The 20,575-nt window shown below is 32.7% G+C and overlaps 3 protein-coding genes, 1 long non-coding RNA gene and 1 pseudogene across 10 annotated transcripts in view; 2 read left to right on the top strand and 3 right to left on the bottom strand.

Moving 5' to 3' along the window:
- Positions 1-1,379: 1,379 nt before the first annotated feature.
- On the top strand, positions 1,380-5,633 carry LOC126876733 (katanin p60 ATPase-containing subunit A-like 2; annotated as a pseudogene).
- Positions 5,619-8,931, bottom strand: LOC126876720 (survival of motor neuron protein-like). Of its 6 annotated transcripts, none has more exons than XR_007694459.1 (6): positions 7,480-7,793; positions 7,323-7,411; positions 6,960-7,142; positions 6,720-6,834; positions 5,864-6,330; positions 5,619-5,795 (listed from the first exon to the last, which is right to left on the bottom strand). XR_007694459.1 is itself a non-coding variant. In XM_050639597.1 (6 exons), the coding sequence occupies exons 1-6, from the start codon at positions 7,374-7,376 to the stop codon at positions 5,737-5,739; spliced, it is 747 nt and encodes a 248-aa protein (XP_050495554.1). In that variant the 5' UTR covers positions 7,377-7,794; the 3' UTR covers positions 5,619-5,736. The 6 variants fall into 6 exon arrangements, 1 of the variants encoding a protein (XP_050495554.1); XR_007694460.1 differs by having other exon boundaries at positions 7,332-7,411; positions 7,480-7,791; XM_050639597.1 differs by having other exon boundaries at positions 5,864-5,934; positions 6,057-6,330; positions 7,332-7,794.
- On the top strand, positions 8,391-10,191 carry LOC126876724 (adrenodoxin-like protein 2, mitochondrial). The gene is made up of 4 exons (XM_050639608.1): positions 8,391-8,678; positions 9,080-9,192; positions 9,357-9,489; positions 9,857-10,191. The coding sequence occupies exons 1-4, from the start codon at positions 8,530-8,532 to the stop codon at positions 9,945-9,947; spliced, it is 486 nt and encodes a 161-aa protein (XP_050495565.1). The 5' UTR covers positions 8,391-8,529; the 3' UTR covers positions 9,948-10,191.
- Positions 10,192-12,384: 2,193 nt separating this feature from the next.
- LOC126876719 (dual specificity tyrosine-phosphorylation-regulated kinase 1A-like) overlaps positions 12,385-20,575 on the bottom strand; it is a 59,113-nt gene continuing 50,922 nt past the window's right edge. Inside the window, exons 1-3 of one of the 2 annotated variants that reach the window (XM_050639594.1) lie at positions 15,579-15,886; positions 14,600-14,724; positions 12,385-13,532 (exon numbers count right to left, since the gene is read on the bottom strand). In XM_050639594.1, the coding sequence (XP_050495551.1) occupies positions 12,996-13,532; positions 14,600-14,722 (660 nt within the window). In that variant the 5' untranslated portion in view covers positions 14,723-14,724; positions 15,579-15,886 and the 3' untranslated portion in view covers positions 12,385-12,995. Of the gene's footprint in view, positions 13,533-14,599; positions 14,725-15,578; positions 15,887-20,575 lie in introns of those variants that run through there. The other variant, XM_050639596.1, reaches the window with a different exon arrangement.
- On the bottom strand, positions 16,866-18,063 carry LOC126876743 (uncharacterized). The gene is made up of 3 exons (XR_007694475.1): positions 17,783-18,063; positions 16,999-17,645; positions 16,866-16,900 (listed from the first exon to the last, which is right to left on the bottom strand). It is a non-coding gene; the product is annotated as an uncharacterized LOC126876743 (long non-coding RNA).

Below are 20,575 nucleotides of genomic sequence, written 5' to 3'. Positions count from 1 at the left end.
CTAAAGCTCGAGAGGCTCGTAAGGATGAACAGCGACGAGTATCTAGAAGCTATGTACTCACCTGGACAAGGAGACTCCAACACCAAGGACGTTGGAAGTTTCGAGAAGCGAAGATGGAAACTGAAGTAGCACGTCAAGTCAACTCCGGCGAAAACTGCTAAAGAAAGAAAAATCCAACTAATTTGTTTCCAACAATAAAATGAAATTAATTTGTTTCACAAATTATTAACTGGATATTATTCAAAAATTATTCAAAATTCGCTTGATTGATTCACGGCCCGGGACATTTGGGTCATACCATTTTGGTAATGGACGAAAATGGCAGAAGGAAGAACGACCGTTTTTTTCATATTTCTCTTTCCCCGGGAAACGATGGAATGCCCGAGCACCTTGTTTCATTTCTTCTCGACATCAATTTCAATCTTTTTAAACGAAATATAATCTGAACGATGAAAAGTTCATTCAAATAATGCTCCGCACCAGACACTCACGAAAATTAAGAAGAAACACGGAAAATTCGCGAATAAAACGGATTTCTTTGTTCCAGTGAGATAATAAACCTCGTTCACGTATTGGTTTTTAAAATCAATATATCCACCAATGTGCACTCGTTTAACAAGGGTGATGGAACGTGCCAAAAATCTCTCAAGGGGGTCTTGGCAACGGAAGAGTCGAAAACGTCACAATTATGAATGAAAAATTCGAATAGTTGCTGATTTTACAGTCGAAACCGATAAAGAACTCCAGATATTCCCCCAATTAATTTACAATAAATTCGCGAAAATGATCGATTGCTGACGTCATTGTATTCTAGAAAGATTGTAAAACGATAAGAATTTATTGAAAAAACTTATATTCGATGATAACACTTTTAATAAGAGTACTAAGAGGAGCGATTCTGTACTCACCTTCCTGTCTCGAAGTACCGAACGCAATTAACCGTCCGCCCAGGATGGAACCGTTCGGAACTTTTGTAAGTCACTGCACGGCCGCTGCTTATGGTGGAAATGTAATAGATATAAGTACAGAGCGCGTGAGCGAACTAAAAACGCGATAGAGAAGTAGAGAGAGGATGTTCCGTCCTTGTCTAACGACGCGCGCTTGTACAGGAAATATGTAACAGCGGTATACGAGCAGCGTCAGTGTCCACTAGTGTGCATGCCTGATTAAACAAGGACAGGAAGTATCTATACATGGTGTTCTCTTTCTATTTCCATGTTGCATCCATCTTACTATACAGTACACACACTCAGCTATTCTATCATTATATTTGTGCGTTGCTTATGTGTGAACCAAACATTTCCATGGCAACAAATCGTTTGTCTCTTGTTTGATGCACGGTTTTCAACGGAGTTGAAAGAATTTTTTAAGAGAAACGTAATGGACGGGTTGTTTTTAAAGTAATAAACGGAAATTCTCGTATCCATTGAGAAACGATAGGCGATTTGAAAGTGTCACTATGAACGGTGATTTATCGATGCAATGTAGTATGAATAAGATATTTTATAATCTGCGAAAAAAGGTAAGGAATATTCTAGATTTTAGATTTTAGATTTTAGATTTTAGATTTTAGATTTTAGATTTTAGATTTTAGATTTTAGATTTTAGATTTTAGAATTTCCACGTCACAGACGTGTGTGTTTTGTTATTTGATTTGTAATATTGCTGCAGTTCTCTTAATAGCTGTTCGTTTCATGCGATACTCGCACATAGTATCTATGACTTTTGCTTCTAACAATTTTTATAATTAGGCTGTATCAAATATTTTTAACGTTCGTGTTTCATGAAAAATCATGTGTAACTCGTTGAATTCGCAAATGTAACAAAAAATTACATGAAAAAACTTATATTATTGTAATGAAAAAATAATTATATTAGGAGGAGAGTCGTATTTCGGAACGTCATCGCAACATATTATACCTTGTATGTGATTATTTGGAACACAATGGGTGAGTATATTATAATTAAAATATATTCCTAGTTCCAATTCTCTTGAATAGTGTCAGTGACCAATCGAAATAGAAATCAGTGGACATCGTGGAAAGAGAAGGCGAAACCAAATTTGAAAATTCGACATCGGTAATTCAGTAGTTAAGAATAACTCAATCGATAATGTAGATTAACTAGTTATAAACAAATATATGAAATATAAATTCAAATTATTCTTATCCATCTAAAAATTGGAAATTAAAGAGCAGAAGACAAGAAATTATCTTCGAGGATTTATATAGTAAATACATTCTTTTGCCCGTCTTACCTAGAGATAAAACAGTTGTTTGATGGTTATCTTATAGTGTTCAGTCATTGCGAAAAATATTTTTAATCAGTTAAAAACTATAATTAATTAAAAACTACATTTTTTTAGGTATATAGACATTAGCGATGTATTATTCCGGGAAGCTCGTCTGTCTCCCGAACATCGGGTCTGCGACAACATCGATTTGGAAATTATCGTTGCAGAGTATGAAAATTATTACAAGATGAAATTTCAAAAATATCCCATATTGTGTAAGAAAATAACTGGAAGGGAAATGACGAGGGAAGTGACAAATGCAAGCAAAACGTAAGAATTTAAATTATTTAACGATATTAAACGGTATTCAACGTGTATCCTATTCAACGGTATCGTATTCAACGTATCAAATTCAACGTATCGTATTACAATATGATCCAGTGTTTGTAGAAGTATTGAGACAAAAGCCAAATCTTTTAGTAAACAAGCGAGAAGTGAGCCTGTGAAAGAGACGAATCTACAGCAGAAGATAACTGATGACAATACGAATCATATTAATCTCGCAATGACAGTGACGTCAATATTCCCCAATGAGAGTGATGGACGTTCATCAGAAGAGCTATTTAACGTCCCAATGGAACAATCCATGCAATCGAAGATATTGAAATGCATTGAAAAGCTTTATTCAGATAATACGGAATTACGAAAGATTGCTGAGGACGTCTCATGCGTAAGTTATTTTCGATTAATATACGTATCGTAAAGCTTTTAAACGATAAAATTCCCGTCGATAAATCGTCCAACGTATATCGACGATGACGTGATTTCGGTAACGCTTCAAATATCAAATTACGTAACGCTTACTTAATATAGAGAAGACGCCATTTTATCTTTGTATATCTTTGTATCGTCACAGGAGATCGTAGTAAACAAATTAAATGTACATTGGGATGACGTTATAGGCCTAGAAGAATGTAAAACCGCTGTTAAGGAGGCCGTTGTGTATCCCCTTAAGTATCCTATCTCTTTTGATGGCCCGTTTTCCCCATGGAAAGGTATTTTGCTGTACGGCCCACCTGGTACAGGTAAGATACTCGTATTCTTTTCATTTCTGTACGTGTTTACAAGAAATATACAAAACAGGGAAAACGAAGTTAGCGAAGGCAGTCGCGACAGAATGCCATTGCACCTTTTTTAACATAACTGCCAGCTGATTGGTCAGCAAATGGAGAGGCGATTCCGAGAAGTATAACGTGTAAGTTGCTTTGTCTATGTAAGTTTCTTTGTTCCTTTGTCTATGAAGGAGAGATTCTAGGTATAAAATTTTTATTTTTCGTCATTTATATATAAATAGAATAGTTGTTTGGAAAACGAAATGATATCATATTCGCGATGAGGCAATGAATTTAAGGAATTTCGAATATAATATTTAATGAATAATACATTTGTTAAACTGAACAGGTTTTATTTGAACTTGCCTATAGTCATTCGCCTACAATTATTTTTATCGACGAGATTGACTGGATCGCCACAAATAAAGGAGACTGTATATTGTCTGAACCTGCAAAGAGATTCAGATCAGAACTTCTTTCTAGATTGGATGGATTAGTGTCTAATGAGAATTCTAATGTAGTTCTTCTGGCTACAACTAATTCCCCTTGGTACGTATATCACGTTATTTCAATGTTTTCTAAGTAGAAAATATCGTAATATTTCTCCAAATTCCAAATATGTTATTGTGTTGTTTGAAGTATTCCTTCATTATTATTAGTATAATAGAACGATAATATTTATTGTAAATATGTTATTAGGGGCATTGATGCAGCTTTACTCAGGCGTCTCGAAAAGCAAATATACGTATCATTACCCAATGAAGTTGCTCGACTTGGTATATTCAAATTATACCTTAGCAACCACTTATTAGAAAATACAGATATTGTAAACCACATAGTAAAATGTACTGAAAGATATTCTTGTGCAGATATAAAATTGCTTTGTAAGCAAGCGTGGCTACTAGAAATAAGCCCGATATGGAGGAGACTTGAAAAGAAAGAAACACCTGTTACCACTTTGAAATATGAATTAAAAAGTTATGAAATATTAGCAAAATTGTTAAAAAAAATGTCACCTACAGTTATGCAAATAGATAAATATGATACGCGGAACAAATAAATACGCAATCGTAATGACAGATATTGAAAAATATAAATAAATGGATTATCGTTCGAGAAATCATTCGCATGTGTGTGCATGTGTGTATGCGCGCATGTGTGTGCGCGCATGTGTGTCGTGTGTGTCATGTGTGTGTGCGTGTGTGTGCGCGCACACGCTATAGGCTAAGTTTAAAATGTTCGGTTGTATTATATCCTTGTATTATATATGTCGGAGATGAAAGGAAAACCGGAGCCTTCCCTTTGCAATTTTGAGGAAGCCTTCTAATGCTTTAGCCTAGATTTTATCATAACTGTAATTAAGCAATTGTCATTTGTAATTGTTTGATATTTGTGAAAGCGAAAGTGAGTTCGAGGTGACAACTGGTCGCCGAACGTAGCCACGGTCACGGGATAAACGTTTTGCCTGACGAAGGTGTGGATCGGTTGTATTGTTCTCCCTAGAAATCGCATAGAATTGTACTTTAGAGATGTCGATATAATGGGACACACGTTGTATTAGGAATCAATCTCCAGACAGAAACTGCCTAGTAACGGCGTTTGAATCTTTCTCGATGTTTCCAAAGAGTATACAACAAACTTTTGACAGAAATTGCCTAGCAACAACGATTGGAACCTTCTCGATGTTTCCAGCGAGCATATAACAAACAAATGCAGTCGGATAGCGAAAAAGATTTTCATCAGATATTCATTCGTGTGATCGCCTTGGAAAGTGATACATCGAGCAATTTACCGAGTGTCTCAGCAATTGTATTCTGTGTTTAAAATTATTCTACACATAGTAAAGAGTTATCCCGTTGACCGTGGATTCGTTTGAACCCCGGAACATTGTTAATAGCGTTAATTAAATTCATTATTCGTGAAACCTATCGATCGTTAATCTCATTATACGTTAAATTCATTATTCGTAAGACATATTATTCGTTCCTCTTATTGTTCGTTAAACTTATTAATCTTTAATCTAATTATTAGTTAAACTTATCGTTTGTTAATTTTATTATTTATTAAACTCATTATTCATAATATTTTGTAAAATCTTGTTTATTCGCGTAAATATATTCTCTGTTTCGTAAAACAATGGCTAATTCAAACGAAGGATCATTACGCGCCTTAAATCCTAATGATAACCCGACATATATATGTGAGTGTATTTTATCAAAAATATGTTTTTTAGTTTTTCTTATCTTAGTAATTATTTTTAAAAAAATAAAGTCTTATATGAAAATAAAGCTGTTCTTTATTTCAAATAATTGAAGTAAATAAATACAATGAGTTTTATATTTTATTATATCTTATATTATCGTTATATTGTTATTGAAAAAATTGATATAATCAACACTTCTTCCTGTTCTCTTGATTGTTTCTTGCTTGTTTCAAACCATGATAATAACCTACAAAAGAAATAACATAGTCCATTGAAAATTTAATATACAATAAAATACTTATATGAAATAATTACCTGTGTGAAAATCACTAATATACCATGACATCAACATACTTGAAAGTGCGTCTGTATCATTATCTGGTAATCTAGTACATTTTATTAAAATTTCGTATTTTTTTTTTCCAAATAAAATGTTAAACTTATTCCAAATTACTTATTAATATTAGAAGTATTCAGCATTTCATTAGAATTTTTAAATTGTACTTACTCGGCCATTAATTGTGGTGGTAAAGGAGGTGCAGGTGGCATTATATCAGTCATCGAATTGAAAGATGGTCCCGATATGAAGTGATGTTCACAATCCATTTTTTCTACATTATATTTTTTCGAATTTACATTTGTAGAAAAATTAGTCTCACAAGTCTCGTCGTTCTCTTCATTGAATTTCTCTTCCAAAGCTTTCTTTTGTTGTGCTATTTGACTTTGCAAACCTTCTGATTCTAAAAGAGAACTCAACTCGACTTTCTCTGTATTACCATAGCCTAAACACAGAGTAAAAGAAATTTTTGTCATTTAATAGAATGGCTGAGTGACATTCAGTTACTGTCCTTACAGGCAATGTACTAGAATTTCCCGTGCATAAATGTATATGTATAAATGTTTGCCTTGATATATGTAGTAATAATCACTCGTCTAATGAGGAGAATTATATTCCAAGCAGCTAATAATGAACAATAAGTAACATGCATGTTTATGGTTCATGACCCTATATCCCACGGGTCTCTCCATAGACATTGACAGGTACTCCTGCCGAGTTAAGAACCTGCTGAATGACACTGTGATAGACTATGCGAAAGCCTTTACTTCATATATATATATGTATTTTTAGTACATTTCTTAATTGACATAACCATCATGCTAAAGGTATTACCTACAAATTTTACAACACACGTGCCATTGTTTTCGTAAATTTTTGATATTATAGCTTCATAAATTTCTCCATCCTCTGAGTATATTGCACGACAAGGTGCTCCTATGATCCATTTCTATAGAGAAAAGATGTGTATACAAATAAATATAAGTAAATAGCAAAATAAAATAATTTGCTTCTTAATCAATATATTTAATAATATTCTGTATCAAATTTGTAATATTCTATCAAAATCACAACCTTGTGTAATTTACTTGCGTGTTTAGGCTGCTTAAGATTTTGTAGGTTTTCTTTCGGTTGAGAATTTCCAACATCCATTCCCATTCGCTTGATAACTTCTTCTTTTGCTAAATTTATTGCTTTATCATATGCTTCTATTAATGCACTATCGTCCCAAACATTATCATTGGCTGTGTCTGTATCCTTTTGAGATAGCAAATTATACGTTATTAATATCGATACAAGTATTTTATTATCAAACTATTGCAAATTATCATATATGTCATTTTTCAAAAATTGACTAAAAGGTAATGGATACTGTTAATTACTATTATGCTAAGATCTTGTACTAAAATAATGTTAAAACCATTACGTTTCCATTACCATACATACGTTTCCATTTCCTCGTATAAAAAGAACATTCATATCATCTGCCATTTTAAAATAACATCATTTAAATATTGAATTTGCTTCTGAAATATTAATTTGTCTCATTTCTTTAACTCTAACACATTGTAAACAATGATGACATTATACCAACTATAATACTAAAAATCTATTCCCCATTCATTCGAAAGATTATTTTTTGAAGCAAGGTTAACATTGAATGTTCCCACACTTCAATAACTGTATTTTACTTTCTTTACAATATCTAACAATATATTAGAATACTATAAAAAAATATTGTATGCACAAAAAACTGTTTATAGCGAAATAGCAAAAGAATTAATCACATATTATAACTAAAACGAGATTGTTAAGTAGATTATATTATACTGCATATGCGTTAGTGTTTCAGCTGGTAAATATAGTTTTTATATCTGAAGATAAATAAGATTTAATTCTATAAAATTGCATAATGAATTATACATCTATTTATTACTATTCGTATTTCCCCTTAGTTGTATGTTGTCAATAGCATCAATCACGAACATATAAATAAATATAGAAGAAACCTCTATATGGTTTCTTCTATATGGAAATGAAAAGGGAAAAATGAACATGGAAGACAAGAAAGTTTTCTTCAGGTTTAGCGTATGCGTGATACGCTTTGAATGTCTCAGATAAAGATAAAGATACTCTGCTCATTTCTATTTGTTCCGCAGAACGAGAAATTTGTTGTCTTTCATATTGGTTTTTACGATTCAATTTTTGGGCAGTTTTCCCTAGCGAGTGTCGGTCCCTGTTTGATATAACCAGACCGTAATTTATACAGATATGTATTATAGATATATATTTGTAAAACTGAAATCAGATGAAATAAATGTTGCCTGAGGTTTTAAACGTTTAATAAAAACAATATTTCATTTGGAAAAAATGTAAGATATGTAAAATTACATATTGATCATTTTGCTGGTCTTGTATCATAAAACGTGTGGCCCGAAGAGCACGTGTCCGGTAGAGATACGTCACTTGTGTTAGGAACCGTTTTATAACCTATCACAGTAAAGGAACGTCGGCAGTATAGCAGCCGAAGAATGCCGTGAAAGTTTCTGTACAAAGTACAATTGATCTACAATTGATATTTTCCGCAATACTTATCTGATGTTCGGTCAGGGTGTCCCATACTCATGATATTTATGACAGTGGAATGGCGTTAGTAAATCAATTACAAAAATTTTCGAGATCAATTCTCGGTATTGCATCAAATTATTCAAAATATACAAGCAACACAACGTTACCCTTTTTGCAGGCAACAAGAGGAATATCGACCACGCAACCACTTTCAGAAAAACAAGAGTAAGTGATACAAATTTTCTTGTGCTTTCCTTCTTTTTTTAATAGAATTTCAGTACTTACCTTCCAATATAAAATTGGTGTCAAAATAATAATGCTAATAATAATGTCTAAGAAATTTTTCTCTTTGTAGGAGTATAACATCTAGAAAAATAACATAGTATTAATAAGAACAACATTGACAGTGAACAACTAAAAATATAACACTGTTATAAATATATGATATACGAATTTTATTTATGTATTATTAAGACAAGTATATCTTATTTTTAAATTATTTCTATTATCATAAGTGATACATATAATTAAGGTATAATTAAGAGAAGATTAATTGAAGAAACACAAAAAATAAGGAAAATAATTATATTGAGATAATTTTTATCTTTCATAAATATTATTTTCAGAGTAAATATAACGTTTGTTAAAGCAAGTGGAGAGAGAATCAAAGCAAAAGGGAAAGTTGGAGATACTATATTAGACATAGTAGTAAATAATGAAATTGATTTAGATGGATATGGTATGTTTTAAAGAAGCATAATTTACTTAATTTAAAATAAATAATTTTGAGGTAGAAAATATTTGAAAATTTTCATTTTTATCGAGTTTAATATTCTTATTATTTTTAACTTTTGATACTTTATTATATAAGTATGTTGTAATATTAAAATATAATTGATATAGGTGCTTGTGAAGGAACATTAACTTGTAGTACGTGCCATTTAATATTTTCGAAAGAAGTTTATGATGCACTTCCTGACAAACCAACAGATGAAGAATTAGACATGTTGGATTTAGCATATGAATTAACAGATACGTGAGTTCATAATAATCAGTATCAAATCATTCACATTATTAATTCTATTACCTTTTAATATTTTATAAAGTGAATTTTTCTTTGTAAATTTATGTAAAAACAGGTTAGTATTGGGTATTTCGAAATCTGCATCTCAATGTAGAATTTCAAATCGCTATCTCTGAATACTACGAAACTGAAATTATAATAAATTTTCATAGTTTTTTATTTATGACCCTATAATCATTACGAATCTATGTTGGAATTAGCATATTTACAATGTTGATTTTCAAATGGATAAATAGAAATCTTATTGTGTATTAGTATTAATTTGTATAGCAATAAATATATTTATTGACATATTCAGTTATATAATATTTAATTTCAGGTCACGGCTAGGCTGTCAAATAGTAATGTCTAAGGAACTAGATGGAATTGAGGTAAGAGTTCCATCAACAATTAATGATGCAAGAGCATAACTGAAATTATCTATAGGTTTTTGAAAATTTGTATACAATGTTATACATCTCTTGTTAAAAAACCCTTGTTATAATTATTAAAATATTGGTATTAAAAAAATATAATAAAGAATCTTGTGTTTAAATGTGAAGCTTATATATATACATATGTTATATAGTATAATTGCAATTTTGATATTTGTACATTGCCATTGTAAAAAGCCTATCCAATTATGAAGAAAATATATCTTTTATTTTTAATATACAGGGTGTCAATTTTAAAACGTTCATCTAAATTATTTTCGTTACTATTAAAGATAAGAAGAAATTACTAAGGAAGACTTAAATGGTTTTAAGATGTGTACTTGGTTATGATAAAAAAGACTCTTGTGGAATAAATTTTGCAACTTCTGAAAGATTAGATAAAAGCTTAGAACCTAAAAAATAATTTGAAATTAATTTCGTTTAGATATACTGTTTGATTTCTTAGCTGTGGGCAAGTTTAAAAGATCATCAAACTCATGGTCAACAAAACAACAGAAATGTACATGCAATGCTTTTTCGTTTCACAACAAGTTATCTGACACTATCATCATTTTCGTGGCACATGCAACATTATCGATTCAGTATAGTAATGTTTTGGATTGAAACAAGTGTCTCGACATTGGGGCAAAATATTTCAACCTTTAAGGACTAAAATTAAAACTTATGAGTTTGTTTATAATTTTAATAGATTTTATTAATATTGTTTTTACTGGTTTATTAATTACAAGAAAGTTTGTAAAAGACTGAAGTTTTACGTAAAAAGTACAAATATTCTTTCAACAAAATTAGTCAAATCACATCATTATTTATACATATTGTATATAAATAAAATATGCGGATATATTACTTTACCCTAGAATTAAAATTCAATAATATTGAGGAATCTTATTTATTCAGATTTTGTACATTATCGCTTCTAACCTCGGATAATAGAACAACAAATTAAATATTTTTAAACAAAAAAACTTTGTTCCTTTGTTTGATTTCCCTTGCTCGCGTTTCTTAACTACTTAGATATAAAATACTTACGTTTTCGAAAATTCATACTTTACAAGCTACTAAACGCTTTATCTGTTCAGAATAATTTATTGTTTTCTTAACTAGGTACATACCAAATACATCTATTAAGTTGGTATTTCTCATAATTACCAGTACATAAAGCTAAAACACTTTTGTACTATGCTTGTTATACATGGATCTAACAAATAATTTAACTTGTGTATTGTCGTTTGTATATTTTGTTACGTGTAAAATATTCTATTTCTACACTACTTACAAGTTCGATAAAGTGTACATTACACATCGTGAAATTTACATATTTTCACTTGGTTACCCTGCCCAATTCGAATATAATTCAGAACGTATGTGCTATATTTATATATTCTGCATTTGTTTTGTATATTATGTACACTGATCTGATCTTTGTAAACGCGAGTTTTACGATATTAATGAGAAATTTGCCAATTTAATGGAAGTTGTTAATTTTTTCTGGCACGTTTCACGTTAGCAGACATTTTTCTTAAGTTACAGTCGAAAAATGTTTTTATGTAAAAGAATAGGAATGATTATTAGGAAGTTATTTTAAGATGACAAGATATTTCACGTCTTCTATTTAAATATAGCGTTAAATTTTAATTCCGTCAATTCGTATATACTCGTACATCGAATTTCCTTTTCTCATGTCATTTCTTTTCTTTCATTTCACATTTAATTACAAAGATAAAGTGTAAGTACGTTGCTCATAAAATTAATATCAAATGTCGCAAAATATACAAAAGTAAACTAAGAAGAGGGGTACATATTATTACACAAACTGTCGTTCATATTGCATATGTACATATGCAGTATAAAAACAATACTTTTTAGTTTTTAATCTCTTGTTTAAATAATCCTAATATCTAAATTTGTATCGGTCATTGATTCGATATAACTGCGTTTATTGGAAGTAATTAAGCTATAGCCTGCGCACAAGAGAAGAAGGAACAAACACGTATAGTATACACGCTTAAATAACAAAATTAAGTCAGTTTACGTTCAATGTGAACTTGATCAAAGTTCCAGTCTCGAATTATAGAGTTTCTTACTATCAGTTTACAAAATTCGATATTACGATTATGTACCGTATTTGAAAAACATAAAATGCTTTGTTCAATTTTAAATAAAACTAATATTTACCAAAGCGAATACGAAAAAAATGTTATCATCAAACTCAATTTTCAATTATCAAACTTAATCCAGCACAAATACAAATGTTCTTCGTGCTTTTTTACTTTTACTACTTTTCAACTCTCTATAGTTCGAGATTTGAGTTCCGCTAACTTTCTTTCTACTGCGCATGCGCAACAGGAAAACTTGAATTACACGTAATAGTAAAAAGTTCGAAAATCTTATCCTTTCGTGGCAGCGAAAGTAACCTAGGACTAGAGGTTCCATAACATTAATAATAATAAGGCAATAATATTAATATTAATAATAATGTAATCGAGTACTACTAACAATATTAATAATAATAATAATAATAATAATAGTATGGTAATGGCAAGATACACGCGGGTATAAATTAATCATTCCTTTCGTAATATCTACGACGTCTTCGGGATATTCTTTAGAAATTACTTTATTTCTGGTCAATATTCATTAACGAGCAACTTTTCTCTCTGTTTCTTATCACGATTTTTTTCACTTCATCACAATTGTACCGTTAGAAATTATTCAAAACATTGTTAAAATGTCCATGAAATATATGCAATTGCCGTATTGAATAAGCGAGTAATGAAGTTGCTGTTTCACTGAATAAAAGTGAAATCTCCAATGCGTGTGCTCAAGTATATAAGTTAAAAAAAGATTGGTACATCAATGCCTATTATTCTTAATCAATATTCATCATTTAACAATTAGGACCGAATTTTTACAAACCAACTCTAAACCACGACCCAATTTACAAATAAAAAGATCGATGTGTAAATTAACTATCAACTATTAATCTCCAATCCTATGTGAAGATATAATGTTCGGACCAAATTTCTAAACTAACGTGGACAATTCATGCGGACTATTGGTGGTTGCTGCGCTACTTAGATCCAATGTGGCAGCCGGAAGACCAGGACTGACGCTGCCGGTTGCTTCCCGTGGCAAATGCTGCGATCTATTTAGCTTATTTCCAGGACTCGGTGGCGATCTATCTGCTGGTGTATCCGGTGGCGTAACCACGTTTCTGTGTCCGCTCACGTTCAGATGATTGTGCGTCGCCGCGATCGGAGCTGGCGATGAGAGCAACAAGGGCGGTGGGGACATTGACACGTGTCGATGATGATGATGGTGATGATAGTGTTGGTACTGTGCAGCTCGGCCGTGCGTTGCGTGGCTGGTATTTAGTTGGTTCGTCACGGGCCCGACTTTCGTTGGGCAGCCAGCATGGTGGATGGTTAACGGGCCACGTAGTTGTTGTTGCTGTTGTAGCTGTGGCTGGTTCTGGTGCTGTTGCAGCTGCTGCTGACGCTGCAGCTGTACCGCCGCTTCGCACTGTTCGCGCGCTAACGCCTTCACGGCATTCGTCTTCTCCTACGAAATAAGAATGATAGGTTAGGTTGTAGTCAGGGGCCATAACAAATTAAAAAAGTTATAATATAAGAATTTACATTTTAGTTGAAATGATTCTAGTTACGAATAAGTATTAAAGATGATTCAAATCTTTTTCGTTACCGATAACCATGGTGAAAACTCTTTTGGATTACTTTCAGCCATTGTCAATCTTATTGTCTTATTATACTACATGCTTGAAGTAGAAGGAGGGGTACAGAGAAAAAGACTTTTTCTCGGCAAATATAATCGTTACTCAATTATTTTGTTCAACAGTTTTACAAATCTCCCCAAAATAAACGAGAATACGAAAATACACTGAATATCGTGTGTATGGTTATTTATAAAATCCCCTTGAAATAGTTGCGATCGCGGATCACATAAACAAACGAACCTGTCATTCTACAGAGTATCTTTTTCGGTGAAATTATGCAAACGTAAATGTAACTTCGGTAGATCTCCTCGAGAACTTGTAAGCTTATATCACTCTGACCCAACCAGTCCACTCTAAAGTGTATAATTTATAAAAGGGGATTATATTAATACGCGGAGGATGTGGTAGGTGGTAAGTTTTGCATATGAATGTTTGTTGATACAACGAATGGTTAAATGGAGGTTTTCATGAATGTGATAAGGACTAGATCGAATGTTTTAACATTTATAACTAGAATGCGTATTTTTATACAAGTTTGTAGTTTTACGAACATAATCAAAGAAATAAAATTTTAATAGAGATTTGTTTTCTTATATACGTATATTTTAGCGCATTTTATGCATTTTGCGCCATTTGCGTACTTTTCAATTTCGCACGAACGTATAAAGATCCGCAATATAATTATAACGCTTCTTAAAAATGTGAAAAATCCTGGTTTCCTAAAAGCTTGCAATTGATTTCAGAAAAATTTTTATGAACTCTACCAGATAAATTATGGTAACTCTGAAAAACAAAATTTCACGATAAAATGATTTCCGGGTAAAATACACATAAAAGATGATTTAGACGTGTTTGAACGTGTTCGTTTTCTTTTTTAATAGCGATATGTTCTTACCCTCTGCCACACGAAGACGTTATGGACCATTGCGCATCCACAAAACACGATGCCAAGGCCTATGAAAACCGACGTAACGATTGCCGGCGTCGAATGAAACTGGATGAATGTATACAATATCATACCTGAAAGCATTGTTAGAGGATCATTATAACACGTATGCCATAACAAGCGGGACAAAGAATCGGCGCAAATACATATTCTCAATACATATAATTCTCGAAGCGTAAACTATATACATATGCTTTTAATTGAAATTTTCAATACTAGTTGCAAATTATTTTTCAATTAATTTATTATTTAAGTCTTTATATATCAATTCTCGACGAATAAATTACTTAAATTATAGAGAATCTATCTTCAGACAATAGAGAATTCAATATTTTTGGTCGTTAAGTAATTTACAAATTTCTAAAACGATTACGTTCGAAGTTTTGGACAGTATTTGAAGTTTCTAACATGACATTAAAAAAAAATAAATAAATTTTATGATATAATTAAAAAAACATTGTAGTCTATCATAATTTCTATTCCGTCAAATTTATTAAAACGCAGTTTTCTTCTGAACAGAGTCAAAATGTCCGTCTTGAATCGAGTTCAACAGCTTAACGATCGATCGAGCGAATGATAGCTGTGTAAACTAGCATGACACAACGTAAACTTTAGATTAGATCTCGATCCATCCACCAGCCGTATTCATGCATGACATGAATATTCTGTTTCAGCTCTTTATAAATTAATCTGTTAAAACTTCTCTAAAAGACGATCATTTTTTATTTTTCTAAGAAAAATAATGACTATTCGGCGTTAAAATTAACTTTATTTCCATTGGATTTCTAAACTGATTTCATACACTCAGAGATAGTTCACAGTATCTTTTAGATTCATGCCTGAATTCAAGAAAAATTAAACGTATAACTTATGTACTAGTATCTTTCAAAAGGTTAAAGTTGACAGAATTGAAGGAATTGGTTCTTACCAGTTAGAAAGACGGGAATGCTAATGAAAAACCCTCCGACAGCACATATCCGGCTGATGGATGATTTTTGCAGGTACTTGTTACTCCTGAAACAGACAAAATTTGAAGTGAAAGTCAGTTTCACGATTCTATGATAATTGAGCGAAATATAAAGGAACCAGTTTTTTGTTTAACAGCCAAGAATCTTTCAAAAATTCTACTGTAATTGATACTTCAAATATATTTAGTCAGACAAAGGATAATCATAATCGCAACGTTAATCTTAACTTTAATTCAAGGATCAAACAGTATCATTATACATATAAAAGTAAACATAAAGTCTATCCACATTGTTGTTGTTGTTGTTGTTGTTGTTGTTGTTGTTGTTGTTGTTGTTGTCGTTGTCGTTGTCGTTGTCGTTGTCGTTGTCGTTGTCGTTGTCGTTGTCGTTGTCGTTGTCGTTGTTGTTGTTGTTGTTGTTGTTGTTATTATTATTATTATTATTATTATTATTATTATATGTTATTCTATAATTGATTTTTATTTCTTTATTATCAATATTATTCTATTTTCTATAATGATTCAATTATAGATCTTATTTTTTGTCAATCATATTTCACTGAAATGATCACTTTGAAAATAATCTAATAGTAAAAAATGAAAAATAATCTTTTTCTACCTTGTCTTCATTTTTTACAAACTCTGTCCACCGCCGCAAACCTATTAAATGCATGAAACGACAAAGCAAAGCTGCTTCACATAATTCCCCGCTCACGCAGTGTCAATCAGCTCACGACCGCAAACGATACTGCTAATTTCCAGCGACCACGAACGATTTCACCGTAATTGCCGGTGTGAAATTTACCAATACGTGCTCGAATTGGTCAATAATGGATAGAGCGCTCTTGCACACACTAATCTACCAACAAATAATATTGACTCAATTGAACAACAGCGCCTAGATTAACGGACAAACCGCATGTTCCAAACAGATTTACAATCACGGCAGAAAATACATGCCGTTATAGATGTTTCCTGGTCAAGACTAATTTCCACGCGTTAAGAACATTGTAACCGGAATCTAGGAAGAACTAGCACTTCCTGGAATAATACTATTGTGTCCTCGATGAATGTCTCTCCGCAATGCCCTCGAGTGAGTTGTTTTTGTCTTTGGTCGTACGACGTCCGGGATGAGAATTCGGGGAACGGTTTTGCGCTGCTTTAATACTCGCACAACCATCCATCCATGGGACTGCATCTTTTTAGGAGGACCAGTGATTAATCTTTTCCCTTTAATCTTTAATTTTCATCTCTAATTTCTCATGAGGCTAAGATTCCTGCATCTTTTATCATAATAATTTATTAATACTATTAATAAATTGAGACAATTTTACACGTCGTATTTTGCGTTATAAGATGACTTGTAATTTGTAAAATTTACCTGTAAAATTCCTTTGTTTGTTTTACCGAAGCAATAGTTGGCATTTCTATACGACAATAAGAATTTGTTAATACTAATAATTTGTAAGGTTATCATGTTATCATTCTTCTAATGGATAGTATATTATTGAAACTTTTTTTAATATTGAAACGCGATATTTTTTTGGAGAAGAAGTGCATAGTAGTAAAGAGTTGAATTCTACGGACGTAAAAAGTGGACATAACATTTTCTGTACATGGAGTCGCCTGGCCTAAACATTTTATGATTTCCGGGCAAAAAACAGACGAATCCAGCGCTGATTTTAAAGCAGCTTCATCCAAATAAGCCACAATAAGAAATTCCCACGAAACAGTTGCGTTCATCCCCTTTCGAGGTCGCCGACCTCTTTGAATGCGTTTCAAGTGCGTCGTACCAATGAAACTTCGAGTTCTAGACTAATTTCTCGGCCTTTTGCGTTAAATTTAACCTTCCGCGTTAGTGTATTTCGGACGAGCTCCTATTTTACGCTTTCGTCGACTTCACCAACGTAACACGCAGCATCCGCAAGTAAAACTGTCTCTTAAATTTGATGTGACACCGATACACGACGAGAAGAATCACAATGCCATTTTTATTCCACTTCGTTAATTTTTCGTCGTAAGGTTTAGCTGTAAATAGGATTAAAAAAATTTAGATTAACGAGGAATTTAAAATTGATCTGTTAAATCAACAATTTCCATTAGTTGTCGATAGATTTTATAAACCTCAGATTACTGAGAAATTATACACATTGCAAAATATTTACCATTGGTTACCCACGCTACACGTAAATTTGATCAATCTACCAATGCACTAACACTGCAATAAATTTCTATTGCAACATTCCACGCTCCTTTGCCGCACCTTAAACTCCTCGCTAGATTTATTCCACCTTAAAGTGTCACATAACTCCTACGACACCGATATCAAATCTTAAACTCCACCAAATTCCAGAGAAACTTGATTTCGTCGAGAGTAAGAGATTAAACTTAAAAAGCAATTTATTTCATCTTTAAACTATCCCAAACTTCTTAAATATAATTTATATATATATATATATATATATATATATATATATATATATATATATATATATATATATATATATATATATATATATATATATATAATATTATACACTTATTGTGTGCATTATATATTTCAAGAACTTTGCAATAAAAAATAAAACTTATTACATTTAAGATATGGTTATATCGCACAGGCTCGAATATGATAAAGAGGTTAAATAAATGTCTCGAATCTCCGCAACAAACTCACACAAACCACCTAAAACACGTATACACAATGTGCATTCACTACTCGACTTCACTGAACTCGACTCCCATTCCCTGCCAAAATCACAGGCATGCAGAGTCAATTTCACTGCTCGAGCTAGTTGAATAGGGAAGAAGGTCGAGAGCTGGAGTTAAGGAGCATAGTTGGTAAAGAATCGCGTGCCGCCGCGCCATTAAGATCAAGCCCACGATCTCAACAATAAATATTAGACGGTTCTCTGACCTGCATTTCGCGTGCGACTCGGAACGATTTAAAAACGCGTAAATTTCCCATGAGTCGAATCAAACGTTCGCGATTTATCGCATTTAGGTTATATCGATATTGTCCACGAGTGGAGGCATTCAAACACAGATTGCTTTGTGTCACTCTATCGTAACTGCCCGTAATACATGATAATTTAATTTCGAATTCTTTCGAATATATGCACGTAACGAAAAATTTGTATTGGTTCGTCAATTGCAGACCAACCAGTTGTTAGCCAGTGAAAATAATGTAGATAATAATAGTGAAGAATTAGCTCGAGAAGAGTAAACAAACAAGGCGCCTTGATAAAAGGCACAATGTGGGTCCGCAAAGTGGTGGGATTTCGGCGCATGCGCATTGTTTCGCATCAACTTACAATTAGACATGCACGAAAGCTTCATTTCTGCCGCATACATACTTGGATTCGCGTGCATGAAATTCACAAAGTAGGTTATTGCTTGAAAAACAGCTTTAATCGAGCGAAGCTTTTAACCAGACTGAAATCAAGTCTTGGTTTCTTTAGAAATTCAGATGGAATAAGAGAAACCTATTTTATCTAGGTTAGGCTAGGATAAAGGTTAGGCTGCATCGGTTGGCTTATATGACTTTCCGGTGACTTTGAAGGGTAATACGGCGCCGGCGGTCGAGAAGGTAACTTCTCTATTGAACGAGATCTCGTTGATCTCGTCTAAGCAGGAAGAGTCTGTCGGCCCTTTGATTTTATACGAGTCTTTCCATTCACGATCGTGCGAGCTGACTACAGGCGACGACACGGACCCCCGACAAAACTGTCTGAGCCTATTCAAGGCGACGTCAAATAGTTTCACTCGGAGAGATGAATGGAGATAAGAATCACCGGAGCGTCTCTGCGCTTCGATGACAATGATATTTGGTCAATCCTCTTCTTGTTTCTCGTTTTGAAAGAAGGTTGTAAAAAAGAGTGCTACTAGATCGTCTAGGGAAATCACACGGTATATATTGCGTAATGCTATTGATTTATCAAAAATAACAAGAGGTTAAGGAGCTTTGGGGAGGTTGATTCAATTTTTTATAACCTGACATCTCTTTGAACAAATGTCTTAAGAAACGCTTGAATAAAATGTTAAAAAAAATAATAATTATGAAATCTTTTCCTGTATTTTTAGACAATAAGATTTACTATATCCTACGCCATAATAAGAATCAATTTGCTATGAACTGGTATCTCGGAAATTGTAAGAATTCAGAAAATATAAGGAGGCCGGAAGAGGTAAATGAAATCCACAGAAACATTGACCCAACCTCAGCCCAGTTAGCCAACAAACTAAAATATCTCGCTGCCTTTTCTATATTTACGACCAGAACGTGGTCATTAATTGAGTCTAGCGACTGCACCGTAAACGAGTCACTGACCGATGTTGCTTTAATGGATATGCGGAAAATCACGTGTTCCAGGTTCCAGGGATGTAGTTGTTTTCATTTCCGGAGAATACGGTCGACTCGCGTGTGTATACCAATCTATCTGAGGATAGGTGTTCCTTAGAATTACCAACTATATTACTTTCAACCTTGTGATTAAAATTTTTAAACGTCACTTAATAGCAATTCAGTCGAGTAAGCACAAACTTTCAAATGTCCTAATTTTCAAATCTTTATATTTTTTAATCTCAAAGATATTTTATTATTTGCCGTAGATCAAGCTTCGTGTTACCGGTACTGTAACATTACAATCCTACGAGAAGCAGAAAATAGTGAAAAAATCTGACCTAATAGATAGTAGTCAATATTCCTTTGACGCGTCTTATGCGAACCGCAGTTAGAGGAAATGCAAATAAGCTCTTGCGAAACGGTTTGCCGCACGACAAGCCTGCGAACAACGCCCAATGCAAGTTCGGTGGGAGTTACAGGAAGAGGGACGTCTAAAATCAACTAGGAATCCCTATTCAATCGTCTAATTTTCGATTCCGGCATCGAACTTCCCGAAGAAAATTAAATACAATTCCGACTCGAGATTTAATTTCAGTCTCGTAGCTAATGCAAT

Source organism: Bombus huntii, unplaced genomic scaffold, assembly GCF_024542735.1.
Source record: "Bombus huntii isolate Logan2020A unplaced genomic scaffold, iyBomHunt1.1 ctg00000091.1, whole genome shotgun sequence".
In the NCBI taxonomy this organism is placed as follows: domain Eukaryota; kingdom Metazoa; phylum Arthropoda; class Insecta; order Hymenoptera; family Apidae; genus Bombus; species Bombus huntii.
Note: the sequence above shows the minus strand (reverse complement) of the source record. Positions and strands in the feature narration are given on the sequence as shown.

Coding starts and splice junctions, on each gene's coding strand:
- LOC126876720 (XM_050639597.1), bottom strand. CDS start 7,376: ATGGCAGATGATATGAATGTTCTTTTTATACGAGGAAATGGAAAC. Junction 7,143..7,331: donor TTATACGAGGAAATGGAAAC/GTATGTATGGTA, acceptor CTATCTCAAAAG/GATACAGACACAGCCAATGA. Junction 5,796..5,863: donor TATTAGTGATTTTCACACAG/GTAATTATTTCA, acceptor TTTCTTTTGTAG/GTTATTATCATGGTTTGAAA.
- LOC126876724 (XM_050639608.1), top strand. CDS start 8,530: ATGGCGTTAGTAAATCAATTACAAAAATTTTCGAGATCAATTCTCGGT. Junction 9,193..9,356: donor AATTGATTTAGATGGATATG/GTATGTTTTAAA, acceptor TAATTGATATAG/GTGCTTGTGAAGGAACATTA. Junction 9,490..9,856: donor GCATATGAATTAACAGATAC/GTGAGTTCATAA, acceptor ATTTAATTTCAG/GTCACGGCTAGGCTGTCAAA.